The 12,833-nt window shown below is 43.2% G+C and overlaps 1 protein-coding gene across 1 annotated transcript in view; it reads right to left on the bottom strand.

The window, feature by feature from the left end:
• Positions 1-2,409: 2,409 nt before the first annotated feature.
• LOC119410416 (transcription initiation factor TFIID subunit 2) overlaps positions 2,410-12,833 on the bottom strand; it is a gene marked incomplete at its 3' end in the record, with an annotated part of 27,567 nt that continues 17,143 nt past the window's right edge. Inside the window, 2 exon segments of the mRNA XM_037677328.1 lie at positions 2,410-2,551; positions 2,770-2,888. Coding sequence (XP_037533256.1) covers positions 2,410-2,551; positions 2,770-2,888 — 261 coding nt within the window.

Raw genomic sequence — 12,833 nt, 5'->3', positions numbered from 1 at the left:
TTTTTATCATTACATTATGGAAAATAATGACCTTTATCACAATATGCTAATTTTTTGAGAAGGACCTGTATATAAACCTTGAGTCAACATTCACACTGTTGTATTCCTGTTACGTTTCTTGAGTCATTTTAACAAAAACATTCAGCTCTACTGGGGATATAATGTGTAACATTTGTGTTGTTGTAACTTGTATATTTTTACTAAATATTTAATTATGATCTTATGAAGAAACGGGTAAAGAGGATGGATGGATGGATGGATGGATGGATGGATGGATAGATGGATGGATGACAGAAGGATGGATGGATGATGGATGAATGATACAAGGATGGATGATGGGTGAATGAATGGATTGATGGATGGATGGATGATAGATGGATGGATGGATAGATGATGGAAGGATTGATGGATGGCTGCTGGATGGATGATGGATGTTGGATGTAGGGCTGCAACAACGAATCGATAAAATCGATAAAAATCGATGATTAAAAGCGCTACCAACGAATTTCGTTATCGATTCGTTGTGTCGCGCGATTATGCATCTTTCACAGCGCTGCGGAGCCGTTTCGTTTTGTTCACGGGCAGTTCATTGTCAATGCTGACTGACTGAATAAAGTTTGAAAAAAAAAAAAACTGCAGCGCGAGTTGAACAGAGCGAGGGGGAGGAAGAAGCAGAGCAGAGTGTTTTCAAAGGAAAATAAGTAAATTTTACAAATGACCAACGTAGCGAAAACTGTTCGACCCAAGTCCTCCAAAGTGTGGGAGAACTTCACAAAGATAAAACATGAGAAACATGCAGCTTTGAAAATCACCGACACGACACGTGAGAACCACGCTGATAAACGTAAACATGTGGGAGTCACGAAGAGGAGGAAGGAGCTGCAGCTGATACAACATGTTTCACTCCCAACTCGTGTTGCAGGTGAGTCTCTACAATTTAATACATTGTTCTGTTTCAAGAGAGAAAATGTAACGTCAGTCTGTCTGGTAGATGAAGCTGCTGCTTGCTTGTTTGTTTGTTTATCTGATTAATGACGGTGATAGAGAACGTGTGTGTTACTTTTTATTTAATTTAATTGGTACAAGCAGTGTTTAAATGTGATTTATAAATAAATCTAACACAAAGATAATAATTTAATGATTAAGCTTCAACTTTTAATTTGCTGGCAAAGTCTGAAGACACTGCAGGTATGGCAGGATGAATTGCATTTAAACAGGAATTAAAGTAATTTATTACATCTACTCAAATGTGTGTAATTAAGTATTTTATATGTGTGTGTGTGTGTGTGTGTGTTTAATTGCTCTTTTAGCTACTTGTGCCTGAACCTAACGCTGTAAGTGAAACAAGGCATTTCTTGAGTTGCTGTAAATTGTGATATAATACATATTTATTGTCTAATTCCAGAAAACGACAACAACAACATCCTTCATGATGGACAGACATCATGGACACCACAGCAGCAGCTGTCTTCACTGAAACATCCTGAACATGATCGTCACTGACATGAGGCCTCTGTCGATGGTTGAAGACGAAGGCTTCACTACAATAATCCACATTTTTAATCCAGGTTACACTCTTCCCTCAAGGACACATTTTACAAAGTAGCTACATACTGTGCAGGTATAAAGATACATTTGTATATATTTTTGTGTACATTTATTTTTTTAAGCTATTTGACTAACTTTTATTGTTTTATTATTCAATATTTTACTAACACAATAGTAAAATAGCAACCTGTTTTTAGTGTGAATTGCTATGTCAGTCAAATGTTGAATTTTGGAATAAAGGGGTGGAATTTAAAACGTTGTTTTTTTTTCGCCGATTCATCGATTAATCGAAAAAATAATCGCCCGATGAATCGATTATTGAAATAATCGTTAGTTGCAGCCCTAGTTGGATGGATGGATGGATGATAGAATGATGGATTTGTAGATGGATGCTGGATGGATGGATGATAGAAGGTGGATTTGTGGATGGATGATGGATGGATGATTGATGGATGGATGATAGAAGGATGGATTTGTGGATGGATGCTGGATGGATGGATGATGATGATAGGATGGATTTGTGGATGGATGATTGATGGATGGGTGGAGCCTGTGTTGCTAATTTTCATTTTTAGCTACAGTTTTGTTTTAGATTTGGCTACTGTTTTCATAATCAGCTTTTAGCTACAACTTTGCCACATGTAGATTTTAGCTACTTTTCTGGTTATTTTAGCTACTGTTCTGCATATTTTAGCATTTAGCTACTGCTCTGCTCTTTTGGCTTTCACTCTTCTGCTTGGTTGAGCTTATATTTTGATCATGTAAGGGTCTGTGCTCACGGTTCCAGCTTATGCAGTGCTTGTTTTAACGTGAACTCATCTAACGTTCATCACTCGCACTGTTGAACTGCTGATCACTCACCTTGTGGAGTTCTGGTATCCAAAGGAGAACATGTGTGCTCCCCTCTCCGCCATGCTGCCTTCCATATCAGGAACAACAAAGTGGAGACCCCCTTTGGGCTGGTCCAATGAGAATTCTATGTACACCTTCAGCACCTTCAGCTCTGAGGACGCGATAAAAACAAACTTTAATTGTATCTGACTGATTCAAGCTAGAAACCATTATCATCTGTTTTTTTAATCTGGTAAAGATTAGAGTTGAAAATGCCAATAAAACATTTATGTCTCAGACTGACAACAATCTGAACCCAGGTCTTTACATTGTAACAAAAGAGTGCTGTAAGACTGAAAAGCCACAGACAGACTTCAAGCACCAGTTTACCATCTCCTTGTTTCCAGAGTTCAGAGGGAACTTTGATGACCAGTTCCCCATTCCCAGCATCAGGATCCACAGCACTCACTGCAGCTGTGTAGGCACTAGAGAAGTAGTTCAGGTTCCTCCTAAATAAGAGACACAAATGATCCACATGAAACCAAACTTTTCTGACTGGAGACCAACCACTGTTGTCAAACTTGTTCTCAGACAATAAAATGTAAGAGCACTGCAAGAATCTTTAAGAATCTTTGTCTTTTTTTAAAGGAGTGGTGGCGCAGAGGAATCCTCTGACCATAACATTAAAATGTGGGTGGGAAAGGTGAAGCACCCACATCTGCCTCCACCCTCATTTGCCCCCACTCTTGAGACACTTAACCCCCCAGCTGCTCTCTGGGCAGCCGTCTGCTAAACATGTGCAATGGGAAAATGCAGAGAATTAATTTCCCCACTGAGGATTAATAAAATAATAATAAAAGAACATGGAAAGGTTGGTAGTAACATTAAAGGCCTAGTGTTCCTTAATAGCTGTAGACTTGACAGAGTGAAGCCCCCAGTATACTGCCGCGTACATCCATACGCAGAGGTACGCACGTACGTACGCAGAGGTACGTGCGTACCCCCCAGCGTACCCTCCGTGCAAAGCTAAAATTTTTACGACCGCATATGCGTACGCGGTGTCGCACAATAAACTGCCCAGCGACGGACTGTTTTGTATGCGACACCAATGTATTAAATTCCCCTTCTTCATCCCTGATCTGGCCTTTTCTTTTGTTTTTTGCCAAGAGGCAGTGATCTCTTCCTCCTCCGTTGATGCAATTACTGAAATGGTGAGAAATGGAGGAATTTGTCACGAGCAAAAACTCAGGTCCAGCATGGCTGCGGGAGGGTCTGGAGATTTCCTGGTGAGCTGGTCTGATGTGTGGGCTGTAGAGCCAGCTCTCTCTGTTTTTTTTTTATTTTTTTAGATCTTTTTACTAACAACATATAAACACAGAACACCGCTGCGGCGGAGGCTGCCAGCGCTTGCTTTTTTTTTCTTTTTTCCGACCTGTCAATTAATCCAGTAGGCGTGTCAGCAAATGACCAATCGGCGACCTCAATTTGTCCCGAAGGTAAACGCCCCTTGTCTGTGAAGCTGCTCTGCAGCTGCTTGGGGTGTACGCTGAGTATCATGTCTGAACCCTCTGCGTACCGTACACGCGTACGTACGCATGAACGGACATACGCGGCAGTATACTGGAGGCATTAGAGTCATTTATGTTTTGTAGGTCAGTTGACTGTAGCAGCGATCTTTAATCAGGTCGGCTCCAAAACATAATCATTTTGAGGATGTACATCTGTAGTGAGACACGTGAGGTACGTGTCACTTGTTGTATGACAAATATATGGATATATATTTATGCATACTTTTCACGAGTTCTTCATTTTTCTGACTGTAAATGTCGTGCATTGAATTTAACAGAAATGTGAACGAGAGACGTTATTTATCTTTGACCCATCAAATGAATGGAATCATTTATTTTCAAAATCAAAGTTTAACATCAAACATTTACATTAATTTGGCAAAATATGAAAATAATAACAGACAGTTTCACAGAAAATGAACTTCAAATCACTCGGCGGTGATTTGAGGACTTTGCTTAAGATATTTCTAAAATATCTGTACTGATTTATGAGAGAGAGAGGTGGGTTTTAGAGTGAAAGGAGATTATCTTACAGAGAACTGTGTGAGGGAAGTTTAATCTGTTTAACCAGAAATTGCACGCTTCGTCAGATCCTCAGCTTCTCACGGTACACTTGGTCAAAATAGAACCATCTACCTGTTGACGATGAATCAGCGCTGGATGTAGTTCCTTTCTGACTCGTTTCAGCGTCTCCGTCGAGAGCTACCAAACCTTCAGAAAGTCGTGCGTTGATTAGCTCAAAACAGAATTATAATCCCAAACGTTCCTGGTTCTTCATAACTCCAAACTCTTCATAACCGGCTGCACTCTCAATCTGCTCATTCTGTTGGACTATCGGACCTGTTGTCAGCTCTCATTCCAACATCTCTCAGAACTCTCATTCTCTTGGAATTCTGGAATCCATAATTCTCTATTCCTTTTCTTCTCTTCCCCATGAACTGAGAAGTTGCCACATTTTATTTGGGTCGACTTCCTGTTCAATTTAGAGCTTTCTGATTCGTGGAAGGACCAGAAAGAGGAGTGGATTTGTGACGTAAGATGTTATCATAAGTCAAGGATTGTTTACAACATACAGAAAAGATTATTGCAGCAACAGCAGACTTCGTGGAGTCTCACACTTTGTAATCTTTTCAAATAGTAAAACATGACATTTTTCTCGGTAAACATTTTAGTTGACCGAAAACCAACCTTTAACATACTTACGACAGCTTGCTCATTTCAGACAGAAAATCAAGAAAGGCATATTCAGGTGATTTCTTCTCTGAATGAGGAACAAAAATCATTACTTACTGTTTATGTAAAATAAAAATTAGTAGTTCTTTTCAACCTGTAAAGCATTGAGTGAACTAACACAATTTGATTATCAAAACATTTGTAAGACAGTAATGATTATAAAGAATTGTCTTTTCTGCTTGATTAATTCAAGAAAGAAAGTTCATCAGATGGTTCAGACTTATTCAGATCAATGAAAATAACAGTCTCTGTCCATCTGGTAGATTTGAGGTTATCTGGTTCACTACAGTCCCCCCTTTGGAAATCATCACCTGTCCATGGGGATGAATTCCAACCGTGAACTTAGACCTTCAAATGTCCTTGAGCTTGATGTAATCCAGCAAGGAAGACCAAAGTCAGAAGTAATCCTTCAAGGAAGACCAAAGTCAGAAGTAATCCAGCAAGGAAACAAAGTCAAGGTAATTCCACAATGTTCTTGGTATTCCATTGTGTTTATTATAATCCCATATCGTCTCGATAATCCCATTGTAGCAATGCTTTAACCCCTTGGAAACAGAGTCTGTAATCCATTGGAAAAAGTCATATAATCCACAACGGTAAATCCACAGCGATTGGAAGTGTTGATTAATCAGCATACAGAGGGGTACCCTTGGATTGAACTGAAGAAGCGGCCACTGGATGAAGAGTTGAAACCAACGTCAGGATTGCAGGTCGCCTCCAGCGAAGGTTGTCTCCAGCGACGTCCAGCCTGTGCCGTTCTGGTTCAATGTGTCATGCAATTATGTGGTTTAAGGTGGGCTTATGAAGGGGATTTTACATAAGGCCTTAAACTATATGCATCTGGTGTGTATGCTATTATGGTTGGGAATAGCTACAACTACCAGTTAAGGGGTGGAGAATGCTGAAAAGGGGTACTACAGGGGTTTATGCCTATAGAAAAGTGTTCCAAACTATTTTTCCATTTCTAACTTGGTTTAAGTTAGCTTTACATGGTAAAATATAGTTTGGTGTAATTGTCTGTTGTCTTTTAGACGAACGACTTGAGATTGGGTGTTTGGTTTTCCCATAAATGTTTTGGAAGTCTATGGCGAGACTTATCAACAAGAATTAGCTATCCCCCCGAATAGAATTGTTCGAGTAGGTTCGGCTTAAGCGTTGTGAGATCAATGTAGATTATGGTACTCAAAGTAGCAATAATATACATTGACTCCGCAAAGATTGCAATTTAGTGAATGAACTGCATGTTGGCATGGTTAAAGGCTTCTTAGTCTCTAACTTACTACACAACAAAATTCATTCTTACCTCAGAAACAACCAAAATCAATTAAACAACGTTCCAACACCGACAAGAGTAGTGACTAAGCATCTAGAAACATCGTTTCACTGCTTCTCCTCACCCTGGTTGCCAGATTTCAGTCACGTTGTCCCGTTTTATCAAGGGTAGGTCCTGTGAGTTTAAACTATGGTTAAGTTTATTATCCATTAGTTATCTTCTACAGGGATGACCCTTGTTCCCACGAGGTCAGATTTTGTGATGTCTTTGTCTCCTAAGGAGTTATTGCATGCCTTGTGTTGTTTAACCTGGTTACGGTGTACCCATTTAACAGTTGGCTCTTTTTGGCCTTTACTGATTTTTATCTGGTAGATAATTGGAGACACTTTGTCAGTTATCAGATGGGGTCCAGTCCATCTGGGCATCAGCTTACGGGCGAGAGTTCCGGTCCCGGACTCTACTCTCCCAGTTTTGGGTGCAAACGTGTAGTACCAGACCCTGTCTCCCACTTGGAGTTCCTCGTAAGAGGCCTTTTGGTCGTAGTACGCTTTGCGTCCTTCAGCTGATTTTTCCAGGTTTTTCTGTGCGAAAGCAAAAGTGTTTTTAAGATGTCTTTCCAAGTCTTTCATGTATTGTTGTGTGGTGTAGGCTGTTGCCATGGCAGCATCGCCTGGTTGGTACAGCAGGTGCAGAGGGAGAGTCATTTGTCGACCCGTCATCATCTCGAAAGGAGCGATGCCAGTCGACGTGTGTGGAGTGGCCCTTATGGCCATGAGGACCAGAGGGAGTTTCACGTCCCAGTCCTTGTGGTTTGCGGCTACGTATTTTTTCAAAATACTCACCACCGTCCTATTTGCTCTCTCAACCTGGCCTGAAGCCTGTGGGTGGTAGCCAATATGGAAGTTGGCTTTGACGCCTAGCGTCTTCCACAGTTCCTTCATTACTTCACCTGTGAAGTGTGTACCTTGGTCTGAGTTCACCCTAAGGGGAAGTCCAAACCTTGAAAATACATGATTCATTAACAACATAGCAGTGGTTTGTGCTGTGTCATTAGGGGCTGGTAGACATTCTACCCATTTGGTAAACGCGCAGGTTACCGTGAGAAAATATTTATTTCCTCTAGAGGTCTTAGTGAGTGGTCCGACCCAGTCAATCTGGAGGTCCGACCATGGAAATGCAATGCCTCTACTATGCAGTGGTGCTCTGTGAAGTGGTCTGGATGGTTGAAACTGGCCACAGATCAGGCACCCTTTTATGTAGTCCTTGACATCCTTTTTCATTCCAGGCCAATAAGCAATCTGTTTTAATGCTTTCAGCGTGGCATTGTCACCCTTATGTCCTGCGGACGGAAGGTCATGTGCATGGACTAACATCACCCCCCTGTGATCATGGGGGACCACGAACACAGGTGAGGACGTCCGTCCATGAGCGAAAGTTAGGATGCCTTTAAGTAGTTTTAGCTGTTTTCGCAGCTGAAAGAGGACTTTGAGGTCTGGATTGGAATCCAGCTCATCTTTCGATGGAGTGTATTTGTCTGGGTCAGTCAGATACAGCATCATCGAGTTAATTGCAGGATCCAACTTCTGAAGTTGGATGATGTCTGGGTCAGTCAGCATTGGGCGCACAGAAACTGTGTTATCAGCAGGTTTAGCTGCAGCTTGTGCACGTGTGACTGCCATTACCTCAGTTGTAGCTTGTGACGACTGAGTGTTGAGTAGCCAAGAGGGGTCGAAGGACCACGTGGGTCCGTCACCGGCACCTTCTTTGGCTAGGGAGTCTGCAAGGTCATTGTAGTGCTTGTCATCGCCTGGGACTCTGGAGTGTCCTGGAACTTTCTTCCAGAATATCTGTAGATCATGTGATGTCACTAAGTGGTCACATGTCATGAAAAGCTCTTTGTGTTTTACCACCTTTTTGTTGCTTGTGAGAAAACCGTTCTGTTTCCACAGAGCGAGATGACACAAGAAACTAAGTCGAGCATAGTTAGAGTCAGTGCAGATGACTAGCGTCTGGATGGAGCGTTCTACTGCCATCTGTAGGCCTATTAGGATTGCAGCTATCTCAGCGTACTGAGAAGACTGAGAGCCCAATTTGTAGCCAAATGTGACCTGTTCTTGGTCCTGGAGGAGAACTCCTCCAACACCTGCTTTGCAGATTGTCTCGTGGTGGAATGAGCATCCATCCACGTACATTGTTGCCATATCTTTGCAGATATTGCTATCAAAGAAGTGGTGATTTGGGTCCTCAGCAGCTGAGGGTTTGCTCACAACCGGCTGTTGGGTGGCTGGTACATCCTGTGTACATTCTTGGCAGATTGCCAAATCAGTGCCCAAGTGCGACTTCTTATTTTGAACGTAGCGGATGTCTAGGTTAAAACTTTGAAGTGCCATAAGCCATGTTGCAACGCGTGAGTTTGTCACCACACCATCTCTGATGCGTTGGCTGTTCAGAAACGTTACTGGCTGGTGTTGTGTCTCAACTATAATCCTCTGTCCACCAATATAGCAGGAGAAATGTTTCACTGCCCACACAGTGGTCAATAGAGCCTTCTCACAGTCTGAATACCGTAATTCAGGGCCTGCCATTGTTTTGCTGGCGTAGGCCACAACACGCCTGTCTTTGTCGTGTATTTGGTACAGACCTGCACTCATGCAGTAAGTTGAGAAGCCCACTTCCAAGTAGAACTCTTTGTTGTAGTCTGGGTAGACTAGACATGGGGCTAGCTTGAGCCTGTCTTTGAGAGCGTTCATTGCCTGCTGTTGTGTATCAGTCCAGACAAAAGGAACGTCTTTCTTTAAGAGTTCAGTTAGTGGTTTTGCGAGATCCGCATAATGCTCTATGAACTGGCGAGAGTAGTTACACACTCCCAAGAAACTCTGTAGTTCTTTGAGATTGGTTGGGACTTTGAGGTTGTCTAGGCCTTGGGTGCGAGTCAACTGTGGTTGTACTCCGTCTGGACCTACTAAGAGGCCAACGTAGTCCACTTTGGTTCTGCACCACTGGCACTTTGACAGTGAGATTTTAGCACCAGCAGTTGTTAGCTGATTTAGGACGTGGTCGATCTCAGCCAAATGGGAATCCAGTGTTGGCTGCCTCAAAAGGATGTCGTCCACGTAGATCAGTGTCCCACGCTCGTGGGCGTCTGGACATGCTTTGTTCAAAAAGATGTTGAACTCTGCAGGTGAGTTAGCGTAGCCAAAGGGACACCTGGTAAAGGTGTATTGTCGGCTGCCAAAAGTGAAAGCTAGTTTGTGTTGATCCTCGGCGCGCACAGGGATGGTCCAAAAACCAGAGGCGACGTCGAGGGTCGAGAAGTACTTACCATCGGTGACCTTTGGCAGTTCCTGATGGAGCTGAGTCATTGGCCACCTGGATAAAGGTACTTGTTTATTTAGCTTCCTGTAGTCTATGGTAAGTCTCCACTTACCATTTGGTTTTAAAACTGGCCATAGAGGCGCAGAGTATGTGCTATTACATTGTCTGATTATACCTTTGACCAAAAGGTCATCAATGATCTCCTGGACAGGCTGGTGTGCCGCCAGAGGGATCTTGTATTGTCTGACAAATGTTGGCGGTGCATTGAGTGGGGTTGGGATTCTCACTGCATGGAGTGAGGTCAACCCACAATCTGTTGAATCAGTTGAAAATGACTTTTCATATTTTAGAAGAACTTGGCGTAGTTTGTCTCTTTCTTCATCAGATGTCAGAGCGTCGGCTTGGGCGACCACCTGATCAATCTGTGATGAGACTGTTAAGGGTTCTTGCTCCTTGGGGAGCTCCAATGAATCCCTTTCTGAGTCGTCGGGCCTGTCTATGGGTAAGACACCATAGGTTTGAGGTCCTTGGTCGACATCATCGGTCGAGAAAAGAGCTATGGCCTGTGTTGGTTTTGTGAACCATACTGGCCCAGCTTCTTGACTCGGTACCAGATTGTCTGGGAGTCCTCCCAGAAATGGAATGCCTAGTTCAAAATCATGAAAGTCAGTTGAAATCAACCATCCTAGCATAGTCTTTTTTGGGATCAGCACCTCATCCATGCCAGTGTTACACACAGCAATAGATGTGGTCCTGGAGTCAAGACTCACCTGGTTCGTGGCTTCCACGGACAGTCCCAAGTTGAAAAATGCAGGAGAGGGTTGAAAATATGCCTGTTTATGGCTAATAGCTTGTCCAGCTATTATGTGGATTCGCACCATTAGGTTAAGCACCTGAGATGGTACTGTAGTGTCTTGGTTGCTAGCAACCTGGCAGGCCTCTGGAATGGTCTGCCCAGCCTTAAGGCTCGCTGTGTCTAGCACAGGAGGATCCTTTGTGGCTGGTTTGAGGGACCACAGCACCTTGTTGATGGTGTCCACGTGGACACCCAACCTTACCAAAATGTCAGAGCCTATGTAGGATGCATGTGGTAAGTTTTGGATAACGAGAAATGGGTGAACCAGTTCTCGTTGATTCCAGTTCAGTTTTAGGTTAATGACTCCTTCTGCGGTCATTACCTGTGAACTATTGGGAACTAATGGAAAGCGGAAAGCTTTTTTAATTAGTTCTAGACCAACGTGTTTGTGAACCAAGGTTTCGTAGAAAGCTCGGTTAATTGCTGATTTATCTGTCCACAGAGACAGTACAGCATCGTTGGTGTGGGACCCTTGGATCTCTACACCCTTAACTACCAGTGGTAGGTAGTGTTTGGTGGACTCTGACTGTTCCAGCTCACAGAGGAGGCTGTCTTGTTGAGTCAGAGTTTGGACCACTTGGGTTTCTTTGGTTTCACATGGTGTTAGAGGAGTACTCACCGGGCTCGTGTCCTCGGCTGAGGAGTCCTTTGTGCCTTCCGCGGTACCTGCTGTTGGGCAGTCTGTGTCACACTCCGGAGGCGTATCTATTGGCAGTGGTTTGCTCACTTTTGTCCACATTGTTTGATCACCATAATCTATAATCGCGTTAAAGCGATTTATAAAATCCTGGCCAACCAAAAATGGGAATGAGTCAACATGGGTCACGTGTACCGGGTGGTACAGTGTCATATTGCCAATCTGCATGTGAACCATTGCTATAGCTGTCAGGGTTGTTTTCATTTCTGAGAGACCCTGCATTTCTATAGCACATTCAGAGAGAGGTATTATCCTGTTAACACTGGCAGCGGCCGTCCTCAGCTCCTCGAACAGTTTAGCTGACATAATTGTTATGTCTGCCCCACCGTCCAAGAGTGCTTCGTGTGTGAGGACACCTTCGAGTGTTACTGACAGGTACGCCTTTTTGGCGGCCCCCTTTCTGATAAAGTTACACAGAAACCTCTTGGGTTTTTTCTGACGCTTCTTCACGCGTTCAGATTTATCTGTGTAATCTTGATTTGTCTGAACCGTCAGCACAGCAGAAGCTGTTTCTGAGTGTTCAGCTTGCGATGACTCGTCATCGTTTGTGTGTGTGTTTACCCCCCCTTCTTCAGATGAGGGGTTGTTTGAGTCAACAACAGTTATGTCTTGGTGTGTTTCACCGACATCTGTTATGTTGTCATTCGCGCCATTAGATGTAATGGGAATTACATCACTGCAAAGTGCTCCTGGTTGGGTTCCCGTGTCAGTGTGTTTCAAAGTTTCTAACAACCTGCGTATTTTCTCTGTCTCTTCCGAGTTCAGAGGTGTAGGGCCTTGTTTCTGGAACTTTTGTGATTTTTTCGCCTCGGTTCGTTTCGTCCGAGGTGGGGGACGGTCAGGTACGTCTTTCGGGGGTTCCTTTACGTACTGCCCCTGCCGATATGGTTTCTCATATCGTTGCGTCCTGCGCTTACCCCATTTACGATAATCACGTTCATCCTCTGAAAGAGGAGCATTTTTGTCCCAACGTGCACCTTCATTACGTGGTTTGTTATTTTGAACAGACTGTTTTCTCTCTTTCTTAGGAGGAGGTGGCGAAGCACGTCGTCCTTCCAGTTCAAGAGAGTGGGGTCTAACCTTTACACTAGGAAACACTTCAATGGGCGTCTTATCATGAGAACATGCTTCAAACACATTCACAGCACACTGTTTAATCTCACTGATGGATTTTTCTCTGAAATTTGCCATCATTTGTACTGATTTTTTAAAATCAGAGTGGAGATTTTTGGTGAAAACAAACTTAAAACCATCATCTTCTTCCATTCCGGTCTCATTTCTGTTACCAAAATAAGCTTGGAAGATTCTTTTGTAATAAACTTTTGGATGTTCATTCTTGCCCTGCGTGACCTTGTCAGCGGCTGGAAAACCAGCAGGTCCCGTGCAAGAGTCATACTCTTTGATCAGAGCCTCACACAGAAGGTTGTAATCCCTTCTCGTTGCATCTGGCAGACGCTCGATGAAGGTGAACACCTCTCTGTCCGAAGTGAGTCGTATCAGACTGATTTTATC

This window comes from Nematolebias whitei, chromosome 5, assembly GCF_014905685.2.
Source record: "Nematolebias whitei isolate Nwh7 chromosome 5, NemWhi1, whole genome shotgun sequence".
Taxonomy (NCBI): domain Eukaryota; kingdom Metazoa; phylum Chordata; class Actinopteri; order Cyprinodontiformes; family Rivulidae; genus Nematolebias; species Nematolebias whitei.
The sequence above is the reverse complement of the archived record's forward strand: the minus strand, read 5'-3'. Positions and strand labels throughout refer to the sequence as shown.